We start from the raw sequence: 27,166 nt of genomic DNA, 5'->3' as shown, positions 1-27,166 counted from the left end.
CGACCAAGGCAAATGGTACTTCTACCAGCAGTAGTGAAATCTCTAGGGACTGTGCTAGTATAAAGTTCATGAAATTACTGGCTTCACCATAGTCCACAAACGTCTGCCTTAAAGGCAGACGTTTGTCTTTGATGGGACTTATGAAATCTAGAAGAACAATCCCCTTTCCCTCTAGACCCTGCCATTTTATTCAGTTCTACCGGCCTCATTGCATTGCAATGTGGTGGATTGCATTGCGTCATACAGCACACACCAATGCAGCGTTGAAGTGTGAAGTGCGCTGGCTGATTACAAGGCAAATTTCCTTGTCTTTGTGTTGGGCCCATTCACCCGTCTGTGGCCCAATGCTGCTGGTGTGAACAGGTATATAGAAAATAAGTGCTGGTGTGAACAGGCCCTAAACCTCCTTTTTGGTCTTTGGGCTCAGTGGTTGTTCCCGCCAACCTCAACATCACTACAGAGCTCTGTAACCAGAGCCTCCAAGTAAATTCTCCACCTATATGTCTGCGGTTAACACATTCATTGAACGTTAGTTATTTCTATAACTAGTTTTACTCCAGGAAACTTGTAGTGTAAAAAATATATTTGGACAGCAAAGTCTATTATTATTATTATTATTATTATTACAGTTATTGTATTGTCATGACTCATGGATTTGAAGCAATACACACTTGTGCTGAATGTATTCTGAAGTGACTGAAATTCTGCTTTCATGAAGGAAATCTGCAGAGCTCAGTATATTGTACATGCAGTTAAAGCATCCCTATGGTCTTGTTACTTGAAAGTGTAAATGTGTCATTTACCAGACCTGTCATTATTCATAATTGATTGAATTGACACAAAGGAAGCAGCAAGTAAATGAAGAGGTAATAGGCTCACGAGGGACGACAGATTACCATGTTACACCTGTTTCTGATGTGCCCCAGGATACCAAGTGCCAAAGCACTAAGCAGCCCTCAAGTTTGCTGAGCTTGCCGTTTTTTTACAGCGCATGTAATAACAACCTGCACACCCTATATTTATTTATAAGTCGTACATTGTATCTAGTGGGAATTTACATTGTATCATAACAAACTTCAATATAGAAAAACTGGGATGTCTCTACTGTAGTATCACAGTAGTATCGTAGTATGGTAGATTCTACTGTTCACAGCCAGATGGCTCCATAGCTCAGGGGTTAGAGCACTGGTCTTGTAAACCAGGGGTCGCGAGTTCAAATCTCGCTGGGGCCTTTGAAATTATTTTTTTCCTCAAGTGTTTAGATATTGACATGTGTTGCTGTTCTGTGTCGCCCTTGTTCTATTTATCTTTATTTTTATTCCAAGCACTATGTTTTCGTTTCTTTGACACATTATTATACAGGATTATATAGGATCATTCCTAATTTACTTATCACTTGTTTAATATAAGATTTACACATTTCCCCCTCTGTAATGTTGTTTGTGTATTAATACGTGCACTGATATGTCGTAAAATGTATTTTCATTCGAAGCCAGAACCTCAACCGGCACACATTAGATAAACAGTATCTGAGTACGGGGGATTCATTGGGAACACAGGGAACTGAGAGTTCTCATACAGCACTGACCCCTGGTGGTTGTGTTTGGTAAAAGCACACAGTTTTCTGGAATACGTTTGTTCTGATAAACATAGATTGCTGGACAGTGAACTAGTTCTAGTTGTACCCAGCCAGTGCATTAATGTATTGCATCCAGTGCGCCGATGTATTGCATCCAGTACATCGATGTATTGCATCCAGTGCATCGATGTATTGCATCCAGTGCATTGATGTATTGCACCCAGTGCATCCATGTATTGCATCCAGTGCATCAATGTATTGCATCCAGTACATCAATGTATTGCACCCAGTGCATCAATGTACTGCATCCAGTGCATCAATGTATTGCATCCAGTGCGCCGATGTATTGCATCCAGTGCGCCGATGTATTGCACCCAGTGCGCCGATGTATTGCACCCAGTGCATCCATGTATTGCATCCAGTGCATCAATGTATTGCATCCAGTGCGCCGATGTATTGCATCCAGTGCGCCGATGTATTGCACCCAGTGCATCAATGTATTGCATCCACTGCGCCGATGTATTGCACCCAGTGCATCAATGTATTGCACCCAGTGCGCCGATGTATTGCACCCAGTGCGCCGATGTATTGCACCCAGTGGGCCGATGTATTGCACCCAGTGCATCAATGTATTGCATCCAGCCCTTTGATGTATTACATCCAGCACATTAATATATTTCATGTAGAGGATCAATGTATTGCATCCAGCCCTTTGATGTATTACATCCAGCACATTAATATATTTCATGTAGAGGATCAATGTATTGCATCCAGCCCTTTGATGTATTACATCCAGCACATTAATATATTTCATGTAGAGGATCAATGTATTGCATCCAGTGCATTCATGTATTACACCCAGTGCGCCGACATATTGCACCAAACTCATCAACGTTTTGCACCCAGTTCACCGACATATTGCACCCAGTTCACCGACATATTGCACCCAGCACATAAATGTATTGGATCCAGTGCATCAACATTTTGCATGCAGTGCATTGATGTATTGCATCCCGTGCATTGATTTTTTTGGAGCCAGCGTATAAATATATTGGATCCAGCGCATCAATGTATTGCACCCGGTACATCAATGTATTGGATCATCTGCATAAATGTATTGGATTCAGTGCATCAATTTATTGAATCCAGCGCATCAATGTATAGCGCCCGCTGCATCGATGCATTGGATCATGTGCATCTATGTATTGTACCCAGTGCATCAATGTATTTGGATACAGTACATCAATGTATAGGGTCCAGTGCATCAATTTATTGGATATTTTTCTGTACATTAATCTCAGTGACAGGCTGTGGGAAAACAAATATAGATTTATCTAAGGTAGTATTATATCCATTATAGCCCAACCCCAGCTTTAAAAACAGTTTAAACATTAAGAGCTCATGGCTCATGCCATATTTGCAGCACCCGGGAGCCCCAACTGCTGCGTTTTTTGCCTATCATGCCATGACAGAGTACACTAGGCGTGTAGATGCCGGCACTTGAATTCTTGAATGTGAAACGTCCATGTTTGGGAATTTACTCCGACACACATGTGCATGTAACATAAGCACTGGTGTTTACACACCTATACCTGAGTACAGCGTATTCTTTGGATGCCTGCCTTTATACGGACATGAACCTTAATGGTATCCCAGTCTTAGTCCGTAGGGTTCAATATTGAGTTGGCCCACCCTTTGCAGCTATAACAGCTTCATCTCTTCTGGGAGGGCTGTCCACAAGGTCCAAATGTCTTGGTATGCTGATGCCTTAACTGTTCCCTTCACTGGAACTAAGGGACCAAGCCCAACCCCTGAAAAACAACCCCCACACCATAATCCCCCCTCCACCAAACTTTACGGACCCAGCACAGAACCCTGGGGCACGCCACTCATGACCTCCTCCCAGTCTGAAAAGGGGCCATTTACTGATACTCTTTGTGGACGTTCTTGTAGCCAGTTTTCTATCCAACATGCACACTAATTCATCTATGCACATAGCCCTTAGCTTGTATAACAAGCGTTTATGTGACACCGTATCAAATGCTTTGGCAAAGTCCAGATATACTACGTCCACCGTCCTCCCTCCATCTAGAATTCTACTCACCTCTTCGTAAAAGGTCAGCAGGTTGGTCTGGCAAGAACGATCCTTCCTAAATCCATACTGATTATCACTTATTATACTATGATCCCGGACGAATTCCACTAAGTAGTCCTTAATAATTCCCTCTAACAGTTTACATACTATGCATGGAGTGATGTCACCCCACTTGTAGTTCATTGATCACTTTCCCCAGCTCCATAACCAAAGGGTCATACCTTGGGCTAGACTAGCGCGATCCACTGACCACAATGCTTCTCAGACTCAAATGCAGAAAATGAATAAATGTACACTTTTCCTTTTTTGCAATATAGATGCATTTTGTTTCAAAAAGTAGAATATGCCTTTAATTGTCCTGGGGTAGTTAAAGCACACTAAAAAGCAAGGTTCACTTACCCCCTCCTTCCCCTATGATAGAAATGCTGCATAAAAGTGTTAAAAAAACTTGTGAAAACAAATGTAATAGATATACTGTAGTTACTTTACAGCCAGCTTACATACTACAGAGTGTGATGTTAGAAGCCTTCCTTCAAGACCCTCGAAATTATGAGGACCTTAAATTTGGGAAGAAGACAGCCCAGCCTGGTGCGGGAGTGTCTTCTCAAAAGATCTGGGATCCTCGTTGTTCCCAGGGTCTTGAAAGAAGAATGATGTGACCCTTGTCTAGACGCCTCAAGTGGAATCCGGGATAATGTGAATATATTTATATTTTGTTACCTCAGCTTTGTTTTTTTACACTTTTATGTGGCTTTTATGTGGCCCCGGTTAAATAGGCTTCCTTATTTAACAACAAGGTCCTGTTAAAAAATAAAAGAAGCAGTAGTAGATAGAGCAATACTCACTCTTATCTACTATGCTTAATGCTCTGCGTTCTGGTGTTGGTACGCTTCTAACCCACTTGTCAAGGGCATCATGGACATGCCATGTCACGAACCTGCCACGTCATGAACATGTCATCTGGGGGCACGTCATGAAGCTGTCGTGGACTTACAGGAGAATACAGTAGAAATGGACGCTTATGTCATTATATGGCACTGTTTTTTGCAGCAATCAGATTAACCAATGCCAGAGGAAGAAGAGAAAGGCAACCTGCAGTGTCACATGACCAGCCAGAAGTCTCTAGGAGTTGGAGCCCAGTTCCCAGCTCAGCCTCCAATTTTTTCAGAAGTTTTCAGGCTCGTAAAGTCTTCTTTCTCTTTGCCACTTGCTGGCCCAGAGCAGTCATCTCCTGACACAAAGAGCGTAGCTGACATAATGAGTGTTCCCATGGCTGGAATCCTCCTTTAGGCTGGCTTCACACTTATGTATTGTGGCAGCATGCACTTTACCACAATGCATGGTAACATACCTTACATGCCTATGTACGTTGTGGTGCCATTCATTTTGAAAGGCACTCCAGTGCACCTGTGTTGCTGCGACCGCATTGAGAAAAACTAGAAAAAATGGTACATGCATGAATCTATAACCAGCCTTTATAGCAGGGCGCACATTGGGAAGGCTTACAACAATCCAAAACACAAAAATTCCCCAGCCTCAATCTGCCAGCCAGCCTGCAACCAAACAAGTAGCCCTGTCAACAGTATGCGTTAAAATCAGAGGTTTTAGTTGCACAAACTTTTGGCCAAAAATATTTAGAAGCCACACTGCCGCGCCAAGGCACTTCTGCAAAGTGTGGTCCTAACTCTATGTATCCGAGTCTCCAAGTGTGAGCATATTAATGAAGTTGATAAATTACATGCAGGTGTACCTGGAGGTAGCCAACTCCTCCTGATAAGGTGCAGGGATAGATTCATGCATGTACCATTTTTTCTAGTTTGACTATTTTGGTTTAGGAGGACGCACTGGGGTCCCAGCGTGCATTTTTGGTTGCTGGGCCTCCAGTGCGTCCCTGCACCTTATCAGGAGGAGTTGGCTACCTCCAGGTACACCTGCATGCAATTTATCAACTTCATTAATATGCTCACACTTGGAGATTAACATACATAGAGTTAGGACCACACTTTGCAGAGGTGCCTTGGCGCGGCAGTGTGGCTTCTACATATTTTTGGCCAAAAGTTTGTGCAACTAAAACCTCTGATTTTAACGCATACTGTTGACAGGGCTACTTGTTTGGTTGCAGGCTGGCTGGCAGGTTGAGGCTGGGGAATTTTTGTGTTTCGCATTGAGAAAAAGGTGCAGGAGTTTTTTTGTCTGTTCTGGTACATTGGCATCCCGTTCATACCAATGGGCTGCCTAAAGCTTGCCATACAATTGTAGATTTCCAAACAAATTTTCATGCAAAAGACCTTTCTTTACCAGCTGTTAATGCCATCAGACACTTGACAAATGTCAATCAAAATTTCATTTGATTTTAACATTCGATTTTTGAATAATTGGAGCTTCCCAAACAAAAACCACATTCAATATTAGAATTTTGTTTGTTTGAGAAAAATTTTCATCCTGCTCCTTCGAGTTTTTTGTCACCATGGTTGAAATCGATTGTCATTTTGACCCCATCAACTAATAAAAAGTCGAAAAGAAAGTTCTTTCGAAAATTTAAGCAGTGTATGGTGAGCTTTAATGTAAAGTAAGGCCTAAGAGCAGACAGATGTGAAGGGGCTCTAACAGAGGTGACTTGACTGGGCTTCAAATGTATTTGCAAATGTATGCAACAAAAGCTTCTGTTTTTAAAAGGAGATTTGAAACAGTTTAGTTATCTTTATTGTAAAAGTGTGCTGGGGTATGGTTTTGTACCCTACCCTATTTTTGCTGGTTTTAAAATTATTATTGTTGCTTTTATGGACAGGGGGTTGTCACCAATAATGGAAAGAGCCTATATAAGGACCCTGGTGGCGGGATCTCCATGTAATATATGAGTGATGTAGTAATAAGCATTAGTAGTAGTAGTACTATTATTATTACTATTGCTCAGTTGACCAAATTTACAGAATGTCTGCCCATTTGATTTTGTTGCCTGTGACTTGCTGTTAATTGCTGCACACTTAGAGCTGCCTTGCATATTTAATATAAACCGTGTTGTGAAAAATCTCCTATATGGGAGTTGGGGATGTAAGGATAGTGAAAATGACTTGATATTAGAAATTACATTAACATTGTGATAGGGTTTAGACATACTTTACTTATTGTTATGAGAATGATCTGGTTTAATACATTTGTACCACAGTTATTCCAGACTGTCTTTTAGAGGGAACCTCCTTTTCAAAAGTTTCCTCATGTTTAGTCAAACCATCATTTCCAGCAGTTAAGGGAATCAAGAAATGTGGAAAGGATATAATTAGCCCTGGAGCACGGACACACCTTTTAATTATAAGGCAAAGCCAGGCATATAAAAAGGTGTTGCTGATAGATGAAGGTCATGGAAACACCGGGACATCACTAACACGGCTGAGGGTAATATTATATATTATGGATTTTCATTGCACATAAAAAAATCACTTCACATTGAAGAACATTTTTTTTTAAGTTTTAAGTCTTACTGAGTGTCATAAAGTTGAAATCAGGAATAATGAAGAATTTTTATATACTAAACTCTGTTGTTTACTGCTGTCAAATCTACATATGTACAAAGATATGTGAGACATTTTGATTCAGTAGCATTTGGAAAGTAGTAGTAGTAGTAATAATAATTAGTAGTAGTACTATTATTATTACTATTGCTCAGTTGACCAAATTTACAGAATGTCTGCCCATTTGATTCTGTTGCCCTTGACTTGCTGTTAATTACTGCACACTTAGAACTGCCTTGCATAGTTAATGTGAACCGTGTTGTGAAAAATCCCCAACATACAGTGCCAGGGTCCTTTTACCATAGGGGCATTGGGGCATTTAAACTACAACTGAGTCAGACTCCTTCTTCAAGATGACAGTATGAAGATGTACCCACTGAGGACATACATTGTAGAGTTTGGGTGCTGCCTAGAGTAGCTAGTACTCATTTAATTTTCCTTTACAAAAAAAGATAAAGCCTAGTTGGTAATTATGGGCAATAACCCTACACTTATTCCGTTTCTTGTCTCTAGTTTTTCATATACGCAGGTTGGTTGTAATATGCAGCCCTCTGGCATCTTGCATGAGTCTGCTATGTCTAACATCAAAGAAGCAATTTTCTTCAGCTTGCTAATAATATTTACATCTTGCCTTACATAGATTAAATGATGATATTTAAAAATTAAAATGACACCAAACTCAGAAGTTAAATCTTAAAAATGCATTCAAGTACTTTAACTATTAACATAATTGTATCTTATTTGTGTATCGCTCAGCTGTAAATCCTAAAATCATCTCTGAATTGGTGCTGATACTGTACTTTCTTCTGGAGGGTGGCTACTTTCCCATGGTCCCTGTGTGTGTTGTAAAGTAGCCAGCACTCCAAATTCACTCCCGTGATGGACTACAATCTCAGGTTTAGTTTAATTTGTAATCTCTGCTGCATCATAAATGTCACCCTTTCTTTTAAAAAATGCCCTTCAGTGCAATGAGTTATAGGCTAGGTCAGAAATACATTTTTCTTGCAATGAACTGATGCATTGGTGACGTGACTTGTGTCAATATGCTGGATTAGAAATAAGAGACCCCATAACCCGTTTGCAGAGACAATTTGATTACTTCTGTAGTCTGACAATTTTCCAGAATAAAGTACACATTTCTGTCCTAGCTCTGCTTCTTTACTGACTACACAGGGTGTTGATTTTATTTTTAGGTACAGTTCCACTTTTATGGATCAGAATAGTGAGAATGACTTGAAAAACTCTTACCTAACTATGCAACTCATTACAACAAATTTTAGATTAGGTTCATTTAATGCTGATCTCTCCTGCCTCCCTACATTGTACATGGACATAATTACCATGCAAAATGTAGAACTGACTCAGGCCTTATTCACACCAAATGCAGAGCAGATCCGGTCAGGTTTCTGCACACGCACGCTAGTCTTTTTGACGCATTTTGTGCCGCGTTCCGGGCTCTTTTTGGTTAAAAAAATTTGTTTTTTAAAAAGTTTAAAATGGGCTTTCAGTGCGTTCCAGGCATTTGCATGCATTTTTGATGCGATCCAGAGCAGATTCAGAGCAGGTAAAAATGGGCCTGCTGCAGTTTTTTCACCTGCTCTGGATCTGCCCTGCAACTGCACGCTGCGATGTGAACTGGAGCAAAAAATACCATTGGAATACATTGGAGGCAGTTTTGATCCGGTCTGCAACTGATCTGCTCTGCACCTGCTCCACGCTTGGTGTGAACAAGGCCTTAAAATGACACTAAACTCAAGCCTTACAAATGCATTCAAGTACCTTAACTATTAACAAAAATGTATCTTATTTGTGCATCACTCGGCTATAGATTTAACAATTATTGACTTCTCGTATCCAGGTACAAAGAGAAAACTCTATTCCTTATTAATGACTGGACCAGAAAATCATTGGTATTTCCAAAAATATTCATCCTTGAACAGGGATATATCTTTCACAGTCACCTTTTTCAGCTTTTTAACATTCTATCTGATGCTTCCCGTATTTATTTTGGTCTCTATAACAGTGTTGGGTGTCAGCACCATGATTGCAGTGTTTACCAATTCACTTATCATTGTGGTGAACCTCACAGACAAAGTCAAGGGTAAGAAATTAAACCCATCTGACCTCATGGTGGTCACTCTCTGCATATCCAACATTTTGTTTCAGTTGATCATGTTGGTAAATGATTATATGAGTTTCCTAGATGGTGACACTTACTTTACTGAGGAAGTCTACATTTTATCCACTGTCTTACTCATGCTTCCAATCTACTCCAGCTTTTGGTTCACAGTTTGCCTCTCCATCAATTACTACTTACAGATTGTAATATCAACTCATCAAATTTTAATCCGACTAAAGCTTGCAGCCTCAAAGTTGATCCCATATCTGATAATATCTTCGATTTTTATATCATTGGCTACTGGCCTCCCTGCAGCCTGGAACTTCTACCGAGCACCACAAAATTTTAATAATTTAAGTGATGAGAGTGAGGAAATCACTGTTCCTAGACTGAGTGTTGTATACTTACTGCCCAGCAACTTCATCAGCTGTACCATTCCATTAATCTTAGTTGCAATTGCCAATGGTCTCATAATCAAGACTCTTGTAACTCATAGGTCAGACAGAAATGCAAAGGGAGAGTTGAGTGCTCGAGCAGAAGGTCGAGTTCGAGCTGCCAGAACAATAAGTTGTCTTCTGTTCATATACGTATCATTCTACATATCAGAGATACTGGTGTTTGTGGATGTTTTCCCCCAGAGCAGCCCAGGATTCTGCACATGCTTGATGGTCATCTATAGTTATTCACCTGCACAGTCAATTGTCTTAATTTTCGGGAGCCCAAGATTAAAGCAAGTGTCTCATAGTTTTTTCCGCTGTAATAGATATCTAAACAAAGAAAATCCAAGGACTCCAACTGTTTTGTTTATCAATCCATAGCATACTGGCTACAACTGGCCATACACAGTGATCTGATCTTTCAGGAACAAACCGTCACGCACTCTGGAAATCTCTCTTTAACATCCACTATGTCATATATAATAATCAATAATGTAATACTGCCTGTGATGTAGTACAAACTGGCACCAGCTTACTGTATTTCCGTTGTATCAGCAGATATTAAAGCAGTTTACTTTTCATTTTTTTCATGTTTTAATGATTATTCATGTAATTATAAAGTGACCATTGCTGTGTGTGCAGTAGGCACAATATCTAAATTTGGTAAAACTTAAATATGTAGAAAATTAGACAATTTTGGTCTTAAATTTTTGATTCTCCAGTGCTATATTACATTTTTGTGTGTGAGAGCATAAGCAGTTCTAATTAAAATGTGTTTTCTGCACATGCTCATGATATACAGTTTATTCAATTTTGATAATGTTGTGTGTGCAAAATGTAATAGATAAACAGATTGTTTTTAGTGAAAAAATATAGACACAAATACCATCCTAAGATTTCAATCTTTATATGTGTTGTCCATCTAAGGCTGCATGATGTCTAGAAAACGTATACAGTATGTAAAATATTTTCAGAATGTTTTCCTTTTCCTAGTTTCTATAGGGTAATTGTTTGTCATTTTTTTTTCTGAATGCGTCCTGTTGGTAAAATTTCCCCTTCACTTCCTGTCCTAGAGATGCAACATAAAGTGAGCGAAAATCTCTCCAATTCCCCTCTTAGATAGTTGTCACTGGACCAGGTGTCGCCATTGGAAGATTTTCCATCACCTCTTGTTCTGGTAACTGCTGTAACATTTTAGATTTCCCATCACTTTCTGCCTGGTCACAAGGACAATCAGAGAGGGAGAATCTAACTAGTGAGAACAGAGAAAGCAATAAAACTTGACAGGGGATGTCCTTTATCCCGCCCTCTATCCAAAACTTAAAGATAGAGGGCGGGATAAAGGACATTCCAAAGATAATAAGGGATACAACAAAGAGAATGGTTTCACTGTAAAGTGGAAATTTAATGATTTCCTGTATGAATTACTTAGGACTTACTGGAGGAAAGACTTCAGAAGGAAAAAGTGAAGAGAAGGGAAGAGAGAAATAGAAATAGGGAAAAGAATACGGGAAGGATTCAGTAGGACAAAGTAGGAGGGTTTTCTATGATCAACAGCCCCCAGAGCATTAACCCTTTTGCAGCCACCAATGTATTGCCCCTGTGAGCAGGGCCACTAAACATGTGGCCCCCCCGCCCAACACCCACTCTATTCGTCCCCATCACCCACCCTATTCGTCCCCATCACCCGTCCCCACGAACACACACATGCTAATGCAAACATGTGTTAGGTGCGCCTACATATTAAAACGATGATTGTGCCACACGTTAGGTATAGCCATGTATGCCACAAAATTTTAATAGTGAGAGAAATAATTCTTGGGCCAATATTTACAGTTATTCTAAACTGATGACCTGTACAGGCTTTTAAAGCATTGCCTATGGGCAATTTGGGGTACCAGATTTTCCGCTGTTGCACACATTTTTTAAGCTTGGCATGTTCGGTATTTACTTACTCGCCACAACCTCATCTTTTATATTTTACAAAAACATTAGGTAATACTGTATATTGTGTTTTTCAGCACAAAAATCAACATGACCGAAAGGGTCTCTGCTTTTAGTAAATATATATTAAATCATTTTCAGGCCTAAAATGGGGATTATAACATGTGTGCAAAAAAAGCCACAAAAAGCCTCTGGCAGCAAAAGGGTTAAAGTACCTTTGTACAATTGTCCTTTGATCAGTTCCTCTTACCCCCTGAGTACTTCCTAACTGGACAAATACATAAGCTCCTCCTCAATCCAGTGATCTTCTCTGTGCATCCCTGCTTGGCACTGCGCAGTCTTTGCAGCAAAAATTGACTCTTCTTGGTGCGCCTGCTTGCCGCAGCTTCATTCATTCCAATAGTTTTAAATTCCAAAAATTAATTCCACCTAGGGGAGTAACCATAAAAAAAACCCATAAAAAATTCAAACCAACCCTGCCACCCCCGCTATCTGGTCGGCATTCTCCTCTGGGGGTGGGGGGGGCGCGCATTGCCGAACCCGGCATGAGGTGGCAGGGAGTGTAAATCCGGTCCTGACTAAGGCCTCATTTAGATGGGGCGTACACGTCTGTGCGGCGTGCATGCTCGTAAATGAGCCAATCCTGGGAGGGACAGGGTGTGCAGATGACAGCCTACAGCTTGTGCTCCCATAGGGAAGAACAGGCTGCTGCATGCAATTACACTCAGCACCTGTCGCTCCCGTTTACGAGCGTGCACACCACAAGGACGTGTACACCCCATTTGAATGAGGCTTAAAACTTAGTATATATAAACCATCACAGAAGGAACTAAATAGACACTGTCAGGTAGAAGATCAAGTTGTCTTCCATCTGACAGTGCAAGAGATGCAGCCAGGACCATGGTGCTACAGGGGAGGTAAAAGAGGTTTACCAGTACACTGCATGCACACCTATAAGGAACCCTGATATCTTTATTGCTATTCTGGGTCCTACTGTATAGATAAGTTGTTCCGTGAATAGTAGCATGTAAATAAAGTGAAATTTACTCTGGCCTGGGCCTGAGATGGCAGCACTCAATGTACAGAGAAAAATTAGACCTTTATTTGTAAAGTTGTGTGGTGCCCCACTTGGCCTCTGAACACACATATGTGAATGCAAATGTACAAGAAGGGCACGCACATGTATGTAAACAACAATTGTTCAACCCATATTGGGTACACCGGAATGAGAGGAATAATTTTAGGCCCCTTATTTATGGGTAACTCTAAACTGATGAGCTGTAATAGCATTTGACGTGCTGCCTACTGATAATTTTGGGTACTGTACTTTTTATCCATTCTATTAGATCCAAAATTTAATAGATCCATTCTATTTTGCGGCTGCACATAGTTTTGAGACTGTAGCCCAGACCTTTCACCAATTGAAAATATTTGGCTCATCTTGAAACGAAAAATACGACAAAAAAGAACCAGGGCTGTTGAGCATTTAGAATCCTATATGCAACTGGTCCCCTCAGTTCCCTAATGTTTACAGATTGCTGTTAAAAGAAGAGGGGATGCTACACTGTGGTAAACATGGCCCTGTCCCAATCTTTTTGAGACCTATTGCTGCCATCAATTTTAAAATTACCTTATTTTTGTCTTAAAATTGCATATTTTCTCAGTTTAAACATTTGATATAGTTTTTATTTTCTATTGTGAATTAAATATGAGTATATGAGAATTGCAAATCATTGCATTCTGTTTTTATGTGGATTTTACACAGCGTCCCAACTTTTTGGGAATTAGGATTGTATAAAAAAACTGGGGATTATATTATTTGTTGTTTGAAAACATGGTCTGATTGCATATTTTTCAGAGAGACCTCATGGTGCCCTTCATTCCAAGAGCCAAAAACTCTGGCAGTAGCACTCCCTGCCATTTTACTTATTATATATTGATTGACCTCACAAAACCATTACTTAGCTACTATAGCAATATACAGTATATATCACCTGTGCTGACCAATAAAAGTCATATGAGAAAATGAGTCATATGTCTAAGGACACATTTTATAGAGCCAACATAGTGGTACCTGGTAATGAAAGTTGATTAGGAAAGGTTCATGTGCATTTAGGTTCCTTAACCTGCAATATTCTGTTTTAAACAATAACCTTGTAAACCCATTTCTGCTTTACACTTCCAAAATACTATAATTCTCCAACAGTAGCTGCCACTGAGAACCCATGCAAATTTGTGGGAACAGCTTCATAGTGCCATCTCGCATTCACTGACCCTCCCAAAAGGAGGGTCAGTGAATGCTGACATAGACCCTCAGGTTTGTACAGTGATGTATACCTCATTTGATGTGGCCATCTCATGGGTCCAGCAGTACGGGAGGTGTATACTGTCAGCTAAGAATGACATAGAGGCCTCTTTCTATTTGCTTCTGGTCCATCCCAAGAGTTTTCACATATTTGGTTGTCAGTGGCAGGGTGGGTACTTTGTAGTTCACTGACTGCCTATGGACTGCTCTATGTCTTGCATTTTTTTTTTTTAGATATTCAGTGCTTTCCTTAAATGGGTAGTTAAATTGAGTCCAAGATATGTGGGATGTTGCTAGCTACACTGCAGAACTTGGCAGTACAGTTTGGGTGCCACTGGTAGCAGACATGACTGAGGGTCCAGCCACAGAAATGTGTTTTCTGGGGATACTATTGATTCAGAGGTGAAGGAATCCAGGTTGACCTGGGGCAAGCTGCTGACGCTTGAGGTCAAGCTTGCAGATGCTGGTCTACAGTGGAAGATTCAGCTGCGGCAGCTTCACTCGCTGCTGTTTAAGTTGAACTTTGCCTGTCGAATTATTCCCATGGAGTATATTTTATCCTGCAGGTATACATCCAGTCTGCCAGTCACTATATTATAATGACCCGGAACCACCAGGAGGATTTGCATTTATGGTGGTTATTCCTGGTTTCATGTAATGGCCACTCATGGATGGATAGACTCGTGCCCATCAGTAACAGTGAGTTTGAACTGTTCATTGATGCAGTGGGCTCTGTTAGGAATTGGGCCCACTTCAGAGGGCAGTGGAGTGTCGAGCTGTGGCTGCTCCACTTAAAAATCTGGTTCTGGTTGAGCTGTTTCCTGTTGTGTTCGTGGTAGAGCTTTAGGGTGCATCTTTGCAGAACAAATGGGTAAATTTCAACTGCAGCAATATGGCATTGTGATGACCATTAACAACATGTTAGCGTCATCACAGCCAATAATCCATTTTCTGTGTGACTTTGTTTGAAATTGAACATTTTAATTTATGCACTTCACATTCTGGGTTCAGCTAATAGGATGGGGAATGCCTTTTTTTCGGTTTCAGTATAATGAGTTCAGTGTGTTGGAACTGGATGCAGAGCAGCATGGTCTCCTTGTCCTATGAACCTGTGGCAGATAACTTTGGAGTCGCCACTGGTTTGATCCGGAGATCAATGAGTGAGGCAACCTGGACAGCCTACTCCAAGGCATGGGAGGAGTAATTTGCACTTCTGTAACTTTTGAGACGCACATGGTCAGTGGAGGGCCATAAATAAACCATAAATAATTATAATTGACAAAGAGGCACAAAGCCTCGAAACGCGTAGCCAAACCATCTACCCACGGGACACAGGGTCCTCCAAGCTGGTGCCTGCTCCAGAACCTTTTTCACAGCGACCGCTGACCCATTACCATATCTGCTCCCGTTCAGCCGACGAGTGACAAGCCTGGCCAGCTGAGCTCTCATTGCACCTGACGGAGAGTGTCACAATTATACGCACAGTCCACTCCGCTCCAACGGGCACTCCAGCCACACTCATCATCCCTCAAACATCAAGTTACCCGACAAGAGCCGTGAAGCCCGGTGCTCACATCCAAACAGACCAGCCACAGATGCCGCCTTGCGATCCATGCTGACAAACAGCCATCACTTTCTAACAGCAAGATACCACCCCGTCCGTCCAAAAGTGAGTCCACATTTAGTTTTATTTAAAGATTCCAAACTGTTAAACAATAAGAATCCCAGGGTTGTAGCGCTTCTTTCTTTGTTTTCCTACAATTGCCTACAGGGTCCCTCTCCCTGATCAAGTAGCTCGCTCACCCAAACCCGTTTTTTATAAAATTCACATCTGTTGTGTCAGATGTGTCAGTCGCCATTTCTACTGTTTTTTGCTCTCAGTTTTTGTACATATTGTTGTTGTGTTGTTTCCGGGGAAGACATTGCCTCACATGGATACTCAGGCACCCTTATAGTTTCTGGGGAGCCGGACGGGTGGATGGTAGGCAGACAGCTAGTGTTCCCATGGGGCAAGGCGACTATCAGGTGGATTGGGATGCCTGGTATGTGGTGGATTCGGATGATACCCGAATGGTCACCATTTTTCTTGCCTCGGTAGTGGTTTATGTACACAGGACTGATTAGGAATTTGATTTTTTGCAGCTCCACTCTTACTTCCCAGGTGTAACGATTGTTTGGTCAAATATTGTTCCCCTTACCTCCACTGGATAGGTTAAACATAGCTGGTAATCAAGATGAATAATGGGGTGGGGAGGTTTGTGTCCAGGTACAGGGGGTTGATAGTGTGGCATTTGTATGTATCCGAATTTCAGAAAATTCGCCCAAATTTAAATTCGGAAAGAAACTAAATGCACATGTCAAAAGAATATGTTCAAATATTTATGGGCTCTACTGCATCCATATTGTGTTCAGGTTTTTACCCACTTTAGAGCCACAGGGGCATGTACACTGTACAATCTCCACAGGGTTACTCCAGATGATGGTGGAAAACCAGGTATGTAGTTTCTTGACTCTTGGCTAGGCTTTAGAGTAGTTGGAATTCCAATCTTGATGATGGTGAGAGATGTACATGTTTTCCCCAGTGGGCTCTTAGTAACCCTCCTATTGGACTATCCATGCATGAGTACCCTAATACCTAGAGAAATAGAGAAACACTAACCAGCTTTCATCTGCTATTATCACTCCTGTAAAAAAGGTACACTCTCCTGGGAATAATGATAACATGGCAACCCAGAGTACTTTTTGTACCTTCAGATGTTAATCTGTTGTCCATGGGCTCATTCCCAACACAGGCCAAGGAGCCAACACAGCATGATATTCGTGCTTTTATCTGTTAGTTTATATAATTTTCTTTTGCGCGTTTTGCTAATGTACAACATGATGTGTAAAGTAGACATGCGCGATTAATTTCAGAAAGATTCGTTATAGGGAGGAATTTTTGAAAATTCGTACATTCGGATGCAAGCGAATACGAATTTCTAATAAAGAAAATTTTAAATGCATCCATTTAATTATGAACGCATTGACGTTACCGCAAAGTGACATGCGGTAAACAAAAGAAAAAAAATGACTTTTTTTATAGTCCGCAGAAGAGAGAAAAAACAAAGCGTGAGGCTCCCCTCCAACTAATACCAGACCCTTTAGGTCTGGTAGGAATGTTAGGAGGGACCCCCCAAGTTAAAAATAAAAAAAGTGGGTGGGGCTCCCCCAAAAGTCATACCAGGCCCCTTCAGGTCTGGTAGGAATTTTAAGGGGGGACCCCACCTCCAAAAAATGAAGGGGGGAAATGTGGGGTCCCCCCTAAAACTCCTACCAGGCCCTTGACCTGAGCAGAGGCCCGGCAGAGCCGGAAAGGGGAGGGTGATTAAGCGCCCCCTCTCCCTGCGCCATACCAAGCCACGTGCCCTTGGCATTGGGAGGGTGTCTCCATGTCAATGGGGACAAGGGCCTCTACCCCACAACCCTGACCCGGTGGTTGTGGGGGTCTGCGGGCAAGGGGGCTTATTTGCAGTACCCATTTAATTAAGGGAGCACCCAGATGCAGCCACCCCCATTTTGTGAAGTAGTAATGGGTACTACTCATTCCCCTTCCCCTACTCATTCACTAAACGGTTAAAAGTAAATAAACACACCACACATTTTAAAAAAAAAAGTACTTTAATTGAAAAAAAAGAGTCAGTTTTTGACAAGTCCTTTATTTAAAATTAGGAGGGAAGGGGGTCCCTCCTAACATTCCTTGCAGACCTAGAAGGTCTGGTAGCAATTGGGGCGGAACCCCAGGCTTTTATTTTTTTTCTCTTCTGCGGACTGTCAAAGAAAAAAAAAAATTTATTTTGTTTAATGTCACTTTGCAGCAATGAAAATTCATACATACTACCACTAATAAAAATTCGGATTTCATCCGAATGCCGAAACAAATTGACTTTCGGACCCGAATACCGAATGACAAATTAATGAAAAATCTGAATGAAAACAAAACAAGACAATTTTTTGGCCGGCGCACATGTCTAGTGTAAAACAGCAAAATGGATATGTGAAAGTTAATAAGCCCTGACACTGATGTTGCTTTAGTTGGAATACTGTTAGTTGAATTTGGAAGCTCAGAATTACATATGGCACTCACGGGACCATGACACTCTACACCAGGGGTGCCCACAAGGTCGATCGCAATCTACCAGTCGATCGCGTAGCGATCACTGGTAGATCGCCATGTCCTCTCCTCCCAGCGGGGATCCGAGAAGAAGTGAAGGAACCGGCGGCTGGGGAGGGCGGAGTACGGAGCCGCTATCACAGAACTAATGCAGAGCGGTGAGGAGAGAAAGAGAAACGCTCGGCCAGGATCTGACAGCCAGCGCCTCTCTCTCCCCTCACTGCTCGTCCGTTCTGTCACAGCGGCTCCGACCCCCCCCCCCCCCGGCTGAAGGGCTCTTTCACTTCTCGTCGGATCCCCTGCTGCCTCTGCCCGGGAGAGCAGGGGGGATGCTGTGTTTTTTCGTTGGTAGATCTCAATGAGCTCGTCATTTGAAAAGTAGATCTCCAGACGAAAAATAGTGGGCGCCCCTGCTCTACACTGACTATCTAGATGACATAATTATTTTTGAAAATATTGGGAAAATCACCTCCCTAAAGAGCAGGCCATGCTGAATTCTATTTGGAAAGCTGGCTTAACACCTAAACCAGAAAAGGTTACATAGGTTTAGAAGAGGCCCAAAAGGTGCCATAGGGTTAGAAAAGGCCCAGTACCTACCAAAGGAAAGAACTTTGTAGGGATCAAGTGAAATCCAAAGACGGAAAGCCATGGAAAATACATGAAATGACAGCTAATTATTTTCTAGAGTTAAGGGAATTAGCTGACAATTAAGGGATATAATTAAACTTGACACTCTAATTTAACACATTGACACAGCTATATAAATTGCCTTTCCTTCATAGCTGGCAGGAGAAGGTCAGAGGATCACGAGGTATCACACAACTTATGCCAAGGAGGTAAAGAGTACTTTACAGCAACTATACTAAGACAGAAATTGACAACCTTTTAGCCAGATCATAGCGAGTGGGAAGCTTGAAGAATTTAAAACAGCAAAATCAAATGCATTTAAATAGCTTAAATCAAATTTAATGATATACCTTTAAAGGGAATCCTTGCATTCTATCAAAGACTATAAAAGGTCCATTATAATCATGCTTGGTCAAAATTACAATTATATTAGTTTGTATTCTTCACATTATCATTTTAGGTATTTTGCTTATGTCATTATTTTTAGAAATACACATTTCATTTTAAGACCGCAAATTAAATCTTTAAAAATGCAAAAATTTTTAACAAATGAAAAAATTGGTACTGTACTATGTCAAGATTGATGCTGATTTCTTAATGCTCCAAAGGTTAACAAAGTAAACTAGTAAGAGTGGATTAGAGGCATTGCAAACAGAAACCTGACACAGGGATATGTAAAAAGGAAAACTACTCTTGAAATAAATAGTTTAAATTAATTATGCATTTACCCAGTAAAAAAGTATAATGTAACATTTGATTACTATAATTGTATGTAATTTTGCACAAAATTTGCTTTTGTTTGACAATATTTGTTAAAGAAGAAACTTTTAACAATATTTGTTAAAAAAGAAGAAATCATTTGAATGAAGATTAATATGGCATCTCAGCCACCTCTTATTGTATGAATGTACAGTTTTTGCAATTAAATCCTTTTTTATTCTTGGATTATTAATGTGCTATGTTTTATCATTTTAAAACTGATAAAATAACTGAAAGACAATTGAATCTAAGTTTGCACGAATTACGATTGCATATTTAAGAATACAAAAAGCAAAGCCTATAACACACTTTTACACACTTTATAGTGACTAATTGTAATAGCACATGTACAGTGGTATTTAACATACTTGTGCCGTGTTCTTCCATTTTGCATTAGTGCATATTACAAATTAAATACAAGCCAAAACATTCAGTATGGTTCACGTGACATACAGGCTTTTGTCTGTAGGGTGCTAAGTAAAGTTAAAAAATATCTAAACCCAAAAGAAAAAATTTAATCTATTGCATTTTACCAATACTTAGATGTGGTGGCTCCATTAATTTTCTTTTTTTGGCTTTTGTTCATTATTTTCACCTAGTGATCCTGCCAGTAAGTCTTTTATTTTTCAGCTTCCTTTAACAGACCAAGCTGTACATAGAAAGTGGCAGAGAGAGAGAGTTGAGAAAAAACATTTACTACTGACAAGGGTGTATAAAATGGTCAGTTTGTATTAATTTATGTTAAACCATTATCGCAAAATGACCAAAAAACTCTTAGTGTAACTACTTTAAAAGTGTGGAGTTCAGTTTTAATTTGTTAGCCAAGTCCATCTAAATCTTCTGGTGCATCCAACACTGCCCTCTCCACAAGTTGACAATGCTGCTGTTCAAGGTTAGCTCCAATACTCCTCAAAACATTTACGCAGCCACCACATCTAATGGTTTATCATGGTAAACCATGACCTGGATGAATGAGAATGATCACAGACACACCACATCTAAGGATTGGTAAACTGCAGTATAATAATTTTAAGTTTTTGGGTTTAGATATGTTCTAAGTGTACTGTAGGTCAAACGTATTACTCCTGTGTACTTTTAGTAAAATGGTGAACAGTAAATGAATCTATATGGAAAAACTGCTGGATGAGCACTGATCAATATTGGTAAAAAGATGACAAAGTCAGTGCTCAACTGACCAATCTCAAGATTATTTAAAGGTTATTTACAGAAACATAGCAAATAGGAAATTCAGCATTGCAGTAAATAAACATGTAAGTCATAGCTAAGTTCAAAAAGTCAGACGTTTAGCTTTTTATGTATGATTTAAAGTGAGCTTGGAAATCAATCAAGCTACATATGTGTGGCCCCAAAAATGCCTACTGGTAAAACTATGTAATCCAAATTTAACACTATTTCCCTAATTTGTCCCACACAGCTTTCATCTGTTGCAATTAATAGTATGCTTTAAATTGGTGTTCCTAGGAAAATTACCTCACTGATTTACATTCAGAAGCTGACAGTTAACAACCTAACTTCAATGCTTCCTGTGTTTATTGTGGCTTCCATGGTTATCTTGGCTGTGAGCACAGTGATAGCAATGTTTACCAACTCACTCATCATTGCTGTAAACCTCATGGACAAAGCTATGAGTAAGAACCTCAGCCCTTCTGACCTCATTGTTGTTACTCTCTGTATATCTAACATTATATTTCAGCTTATTATGTTGGTTAATGATTATGTAAGCTTCATGGAAACAACTCTTTACTTCTCTTACGAAGTCTATTTACAGTCATGCTCATCCTTCCTGTTTACTCAAGCTTCTGGTTCACAGTGTGCCTCTCAGTGAATTATTACTTTGCAGATTGTCATATTTTCTCATCCTTTTTTTATCCGTCTCAAGATTGGAGTTTCCCAGCTAGTTCCGCAACTGCTAGTGGCCTCATTCCTAGTGGCAATGGTTACTGGAATCCCTGCAGCCTGGAACTTCGATCGAGACCCTCGAAATTTAAATATATCATTAACAAGTAATGATAGCATGGAAATCTTTGTTCCTGCAGTAAACATTACATATCTTCTACCTAGTAACCTTATCAGCTGTTCATTACCATTAGTATTGGTTGGAATTGCCAATGGATTGATCATTAAGTCACTTGTGACTCATAAACACAAATCAGACAGAAACGCTAATGGAGATCTCAGTTCTCGGGCAGAAGGCCGTGTTAGAGCAGCCAAGACAATCAGTTGCCTGTTATTCTTGTATTTGTCTTTTTATATATCAGAAATCTTAATGTTTATAGATATTTTCCCACCTAATAGTCCAGGATTCTGCACATGTTTGATGGTTATACATAGTTATTCTCCAGCACAGTCAATTGTTCTTATTTTTGGCAGCCCAAGACTTAAGCAAGTGTCTCTTAGCTTACTCCACTGTAAAGCTGGTTTGAAAAATGGAAAAACAAACACACCAAAGGTTTTGTTCATTAAACTTCATTAAAAAGACAACAAATTCAACAAAAAATACCAAGTCAAACCTGGAAAGGCAAGCTGGTAATTCTCTTCTGAAAGATCTTTCTCATTCAACATGCCTATACTCTGTTCACTGCATTGAGCTCCCCAATGCAACTGATACTCTAAAGTGGCCTATCATAGCTCATTCAGCAGAGACCCACAGGGTACTTGGTCAGTAATATCCAGCTAATGTATCAGCTAGCTGGCTTTTCATGAAGAATAATGGTTCCCCATTCTCATTCTAAGCACCTATTGTACAATTGGTTTAAAACTGTACCATGTAACGATCCCTATATATGGCTTGCTTTCAACCCAACAATCACTAAACTTAGGTCTAATTCACCATAACAAGTAGGTGCTATGTACCTTACCCACTTGATCATTGGTCAGCCCTTCATAAATATACTTTATATAATATATATCTTTCCATAATAATTTAAGGTAAGCTTACAATTGTCAAGGGTGTTTTATGTATGTCTAAACCAAGTGCACTTTTAGAGAAATGTTCATCTTATTGTATGTAAAATGCTTTTTAAATAAATGGACTATTCTGTTTAACCTGTTCATTAACTTAATATTTCGCTACATATGTTATATTAAAATAAAGCTGAGGTTTTTCTTGATCAAAATTGTAACCAATATATTATCAAATATTTATTTAAAGATTGTGTACACTTAAATTTAAGTGCACATACAGTATATAAAAATGAAATTTTTAATTTTAATTCTACATGATTTCTATATATAGTAGCTTCCCCTTATGCCACAGGATAATATCGTCTACAGCTGCCTTAAGGTGACAACACTTCAATAAACTTTGTGGTATTCAGTGTCATTAACTTTACAAGGACCAAAAAAAAACAACCAACCAGCTTCCTAATACTTAAAACTGCGTGGGACACTGCAGCTGCCACATATCAGCTCTATAGATCGAGAGCTGAGCAATCACAAACCACTGGTCATTCTTCTCCCTACAGAGAGTAGTGACAGGGCAGGGTTCTGGCACAGCTGGCTCTGGCTTTAGAGAGGCAGGGAGGCAGAACCAGCTGTCAATCAGGCAGTGCTGTGGATCCTGACAATATTGTCGGGATCTTCCTCGCCTGCGGCATAACTCTGCACTGTCAGGAGATAGTGAGCAGTAGCCCGGAAGAAAAGTAAAGGCAAAAAAAAAGGTTTGGCTTTAGTTCTCTTTTAAATTTGTAGACACACTTAACAATATATTTAGTTCTAGAATGAAATTTGCAAGAAATGAGGCTTGGGGTCATTAGAGCGTAGCTTGTAAGGCCAGAGTGGGAACACTTTATTAGTTGTCTACAAAAACTATTCTATACATGCTATACTATCGGCTACCATGATTCCCATCAGTTTCTACATACTCGCAGGAAAAGAACTATAAGATTGCTGTGTGATGGTACAGGGTCCCAGTGGCCTTACAGCACATTTATCCATCTTCCCCTGAGCTTTTTTAGAAATGTGGGTCAGCTTCGGGCACTTATTTATATATTTGGTGGGAATGCCCATTAATACAACCTTTCCGGTTTGAGATCTATAAGATCTATAACAAGTTTTATCATACTGATCCAGCTCCCTCTCCTGAGTCTGCCTTGCTGTACATACTTTCCGATGTTGTCCATTGGTTGTATCAGCGGCATCATTTGCTCAGATTTTTTCTCTCTGCTGCTAGACAGATAATTCTGCAATTTTGGAAGACTAAGGAGACCCCTCCTATATAACATTGGATTAGTATAGTGAATGACATCATGCGTATGGAAGAACTCATGGCCTTAGATACGGGATCTTATGCCCAATTGGGCACTGTGGCTGCAATTTTCCTCCTCTGTCCCAGTCTCCCCATCTCACAGCAAGTACCGGATGTGTCTCTTGCTTTACAGTCCCCACCCGTTCTAGATAAGGCCTTATGCCCTTCCCGTCTGTACGATATTTTGATGGCTCAACCGCCATCTCTATCTTTTCCTTTCTTTTCTACCCTTTATTTTATTTTCTTCCTTTTTATTCTATCTTTTGGTTTCATTCTGTTCTTTTCTTCTCTTCTCTCCCTTCACCCTTTATAGCACTGTTCATGATACGGCAGGATTCAATATCAGACCTCGCCATTGTATAATGGTGTATCTACTTATATTGTCTCTCTGGCTCTTTCTCATTTACTCCTGTGCCATGTAATTTTGTTGTTCTTTGTCATGAAGCCTTCCTTTGTTTTTCTGTTTTGTGACATTTTACTTGCCTTCATTCTTTATGTCTCTTTTACTTCATTTATCTAGTCACTAACAGGTCATATACAGTGGGTTTTTTTTTGCTGTATCTCTGTTTATGTTTAATAAACTTTGATGCAATCTTAATTTTGTAATGCACACATTTCCATTGCAAATGAGAATATTTGAGTGCACTAAATTGCTTGGTTTCCAACTTTGTAGAAGTATGGCATCTATGCTTTTTATAACTATTAATAAAGCTAGAGGGTGTATAACTCTAGTGTGATCACCATGAAGGGCTGACATGTACAGTAATCCAGAGAAGATCTGCTTCAGAACCCATCTGATTCTCAGTTTCACAATAACATTACTTGGCAACATATAATAATGTGAGCTCAGGAATCTTATGCATTACAGATCATTTTCACCTTTTATAAATGCTAATTTCTAAAATAAACATGTGAATGTGACTGGACAAATAGGTAGAATTCAATTTTTTTATAGAGTGTAGAAGGGTTAGTACATTTCAGGTCTTTATTTCTGTGTCCCCAGTGGGGAGATTTCCGTGAGAAGAAATCTTTCAAACATAACAGACACCAATAAAAAACAGATGTTCTAACTCTTCCCTATTCTATCCAAAGTAAAAAAAAAAGGGGGTTTTCTCAATGGATGATTTTTCAGATAAGCTAACTGATTGAAAATTATTACTTCCTGGAATTACATTGCTTAACTATAATTACCAATGAAAGCTACAGAAAATGGTCATCCACAGGATATATAATGGCTATAAATATCATTTGGAAGACATATGGGAATTAAGATAAAATAAACTATATAATTAGACCAAAGAGCCACCACACCTCTTAGTTACAGTGACACAATATAAAGGATTTCTGCTTTAGAAAAGAGCAAATGATGATCTGGTCAGCATCACCAATGACATAAATTTACACAAGGTGAGTATAACTAATATATTATTATTATACAGGATTTATATAGCGCAGTGCTTACAATATAAGGAAGACATTACAATCACAATACAATTCAAGACAAGATGGTAAGGAGGGCCCTGCCCCTGAGGGCTTACAATCTAAAAGGAAGGGGAAAGTTATACATGAGGAGGTAACTATGTGGGGATGAATTGTTTGAGAACGTGATGGTCAGTGGTTTGTTGAGGTGGGATAGGCTTCCCTGAAGAGATGAGTCTTAAAGGATCGCCTAACGGGATCATATATGATGCATTAATCTTTTTCTCAAGTATGTACGATGTTATGATGTTAGGAATGGATACGCAGGCTTGTAAGAACGATACTTCTTAATTTTCTGTAATCACAGTTTTAGCAGTAAGTATTTTATGTTGCCTTACACTGCTCAGTTCTTCAAATGGGTCACAATTGCAGATATTTGACATTGAGCATCTTCTGTGCCTGGGTACCTAATTCTCCATTGAGAATTCAGCAGTTTTTATTATACAACAGTTATCTATACTCTAACAATCTACAGATCACACCAAGCAAATATTCACAGAAAGGGTACAAAAATATTTTCTCACCACATTACACATACCAGCCTGAACATATGTAGTATTGGTAGGCACTGGGCCCTTACATATGTTTTCTATGTGATATCAATCCATTTTTTAGTAATCAGCTTTGCACTTTTCAACTACCTCCGAAACTTTTTGCCAGCAGACACATAACTGAATGGCTTACATTTCTATCATCAAAGGCTGGCCCTGAGCAAGGGATGCACATTCTCACACAAGGTTTCCTGGTGATGTCAGAGGGTGGTCGGGGGCAACTGTGGCCCGTGGAGGAGTAAAGGCTTCACACACTCCTGGAAGTGTTAGAGGTGGCTGAGAAGAGCTAATCTGATTACTGAAAAGGTAAATAATGGATTGATACAACACAGGATGCTTTAGTAAGTGCTTTAGTATGTACTGTATTTTGGGTATGTACTTTATTGTAGATACAATGGTGACATGGTACATTTTAAAGATAGAAATGAATGTAGTCAACTGCATGACTGGATACATAGGTGGGATAGCATTATTTGTTTTTTATAGAGTTGGGAAGGGTTAGTACATTTGAAGTTTTAACTTCTGTGTCCCCAATGGGGAGATTTCACCTCTTCTCCTGTCTCAGAGACACATTAAAAAGTAAACAGAAACCTCAAAGTGAGGGGAAATCTCATCTTTAACCAATCAGAGATTAGGTTTCCGTCATCCGAACAGAAAGTGAGAAGAAAGCTTTCAAACATGACAGACAGCAATAAAAAAAAACTGAAATTCTAAGCCTTCCCTACTCTATCCAAAATACTGTATGGTATTCATGTATGGTACATACAGTGGTGAAATGGTAACTATTAAAGATAGAAATGCATGTAGACATAGAGACATATAGGTTGATTCTCTAGAATTAAAAGAACAAATGTTTTTATACCTAAGAAATTTGCTTTCCTCTGATTTAATAAAGTTGTCTTAAGCACCAATATGATGTGAAGCTGTTTTCCTCTACTCTGGCAAACATTTGCTCATATAAGCTGGGCCCTCTGCACACACTCTTGCAAAGTAAAATTTGTTCAAGGAGGGTAATTATCGTTGTTTGATGCAGCTAGACAAGACTGGTATCAGGAACCATAGTAAGCAGAAGTATCCTGAATTACCTACCAAATAAAGCACAATATAAAATAGAATAAAATTGGGAAGGCCGAAAATGGTAAAAACAAAGTTTTGTTTACCAAAAAGTCTCAACAAATCTTTATCATAAAAAAAGAAGAAAAGAGGGTTCGGACTTTTAAGGTACTCAAAGGATCACATAAAACATATTTTGTTTTTATATAAAGTATAACAAATTTTATTTATAAACATATTTAAAAATTCATGGTTTTAAAAGAAAGACAACAAAAATTGCCTAAAAGAGACC

The 27,166-nt window shown here is 39.6% G+C and overlaps 1 protein-coding gene, 1 non-coding gene and 1 pseudogene across 2 annotated transcripts; all 3 read left to right on the top strand.

The window, feature by feature from the left end:
- The first annotated feature begins 1,159 nt into the window (after nucleotides 1-1,159).
- On the top strand, nucleotides 1,160-1,232 carry TRNAT-UGU. Its single transcript has one exon. It is a non-coding gene; the product is annotated as a tRNA-Thr (tRNA).
- A 7,940-nt stretch (nucleotides 1,233-9,172) lies between these two features.
- On the top strand, nucleotides 9,173-10,120 carry LOC108788441 (taste receptor type 2 member 119-like). The gene has a single exon (XM_018558197.1). The coding sequence runs from the start codon at nucleotides 9,173-9,175 to the stop codon at nucleotides 10,118-10,120; it is 948 nt and encodes a 315-aa protein (XP_018413699.1).
- A 10,941-nt stretch (nucleotides 10,121-21,061) lies between these two features.
- On the top strand, nucleotides 21,062-22,018 carry LOC108788440 (annotated as a pseudogene).
- Nucleotides 22,019-27,166: the final 5,148 nt, after the last annotated feature.

This window comes from Nanorana parkeri, unplaced genomic scaffold (assembly GCF_000935625.1).
Source record: "Nanorana parkeri isolate BGI_ZX_2015 unplaced genomic scaffold, ASM93562v1 scaffold325, whole genome shotgun sequence".
NCBI classification, from domain to species: Eukaryota; Metazoa; Chordata; class Amphibia; order Anura; family Dicroglossidae; genus Nanorana; species Nanorana parkeri.
This window is presented reverse-complemented; position numbering and strand designations above follow the sequence as displayed.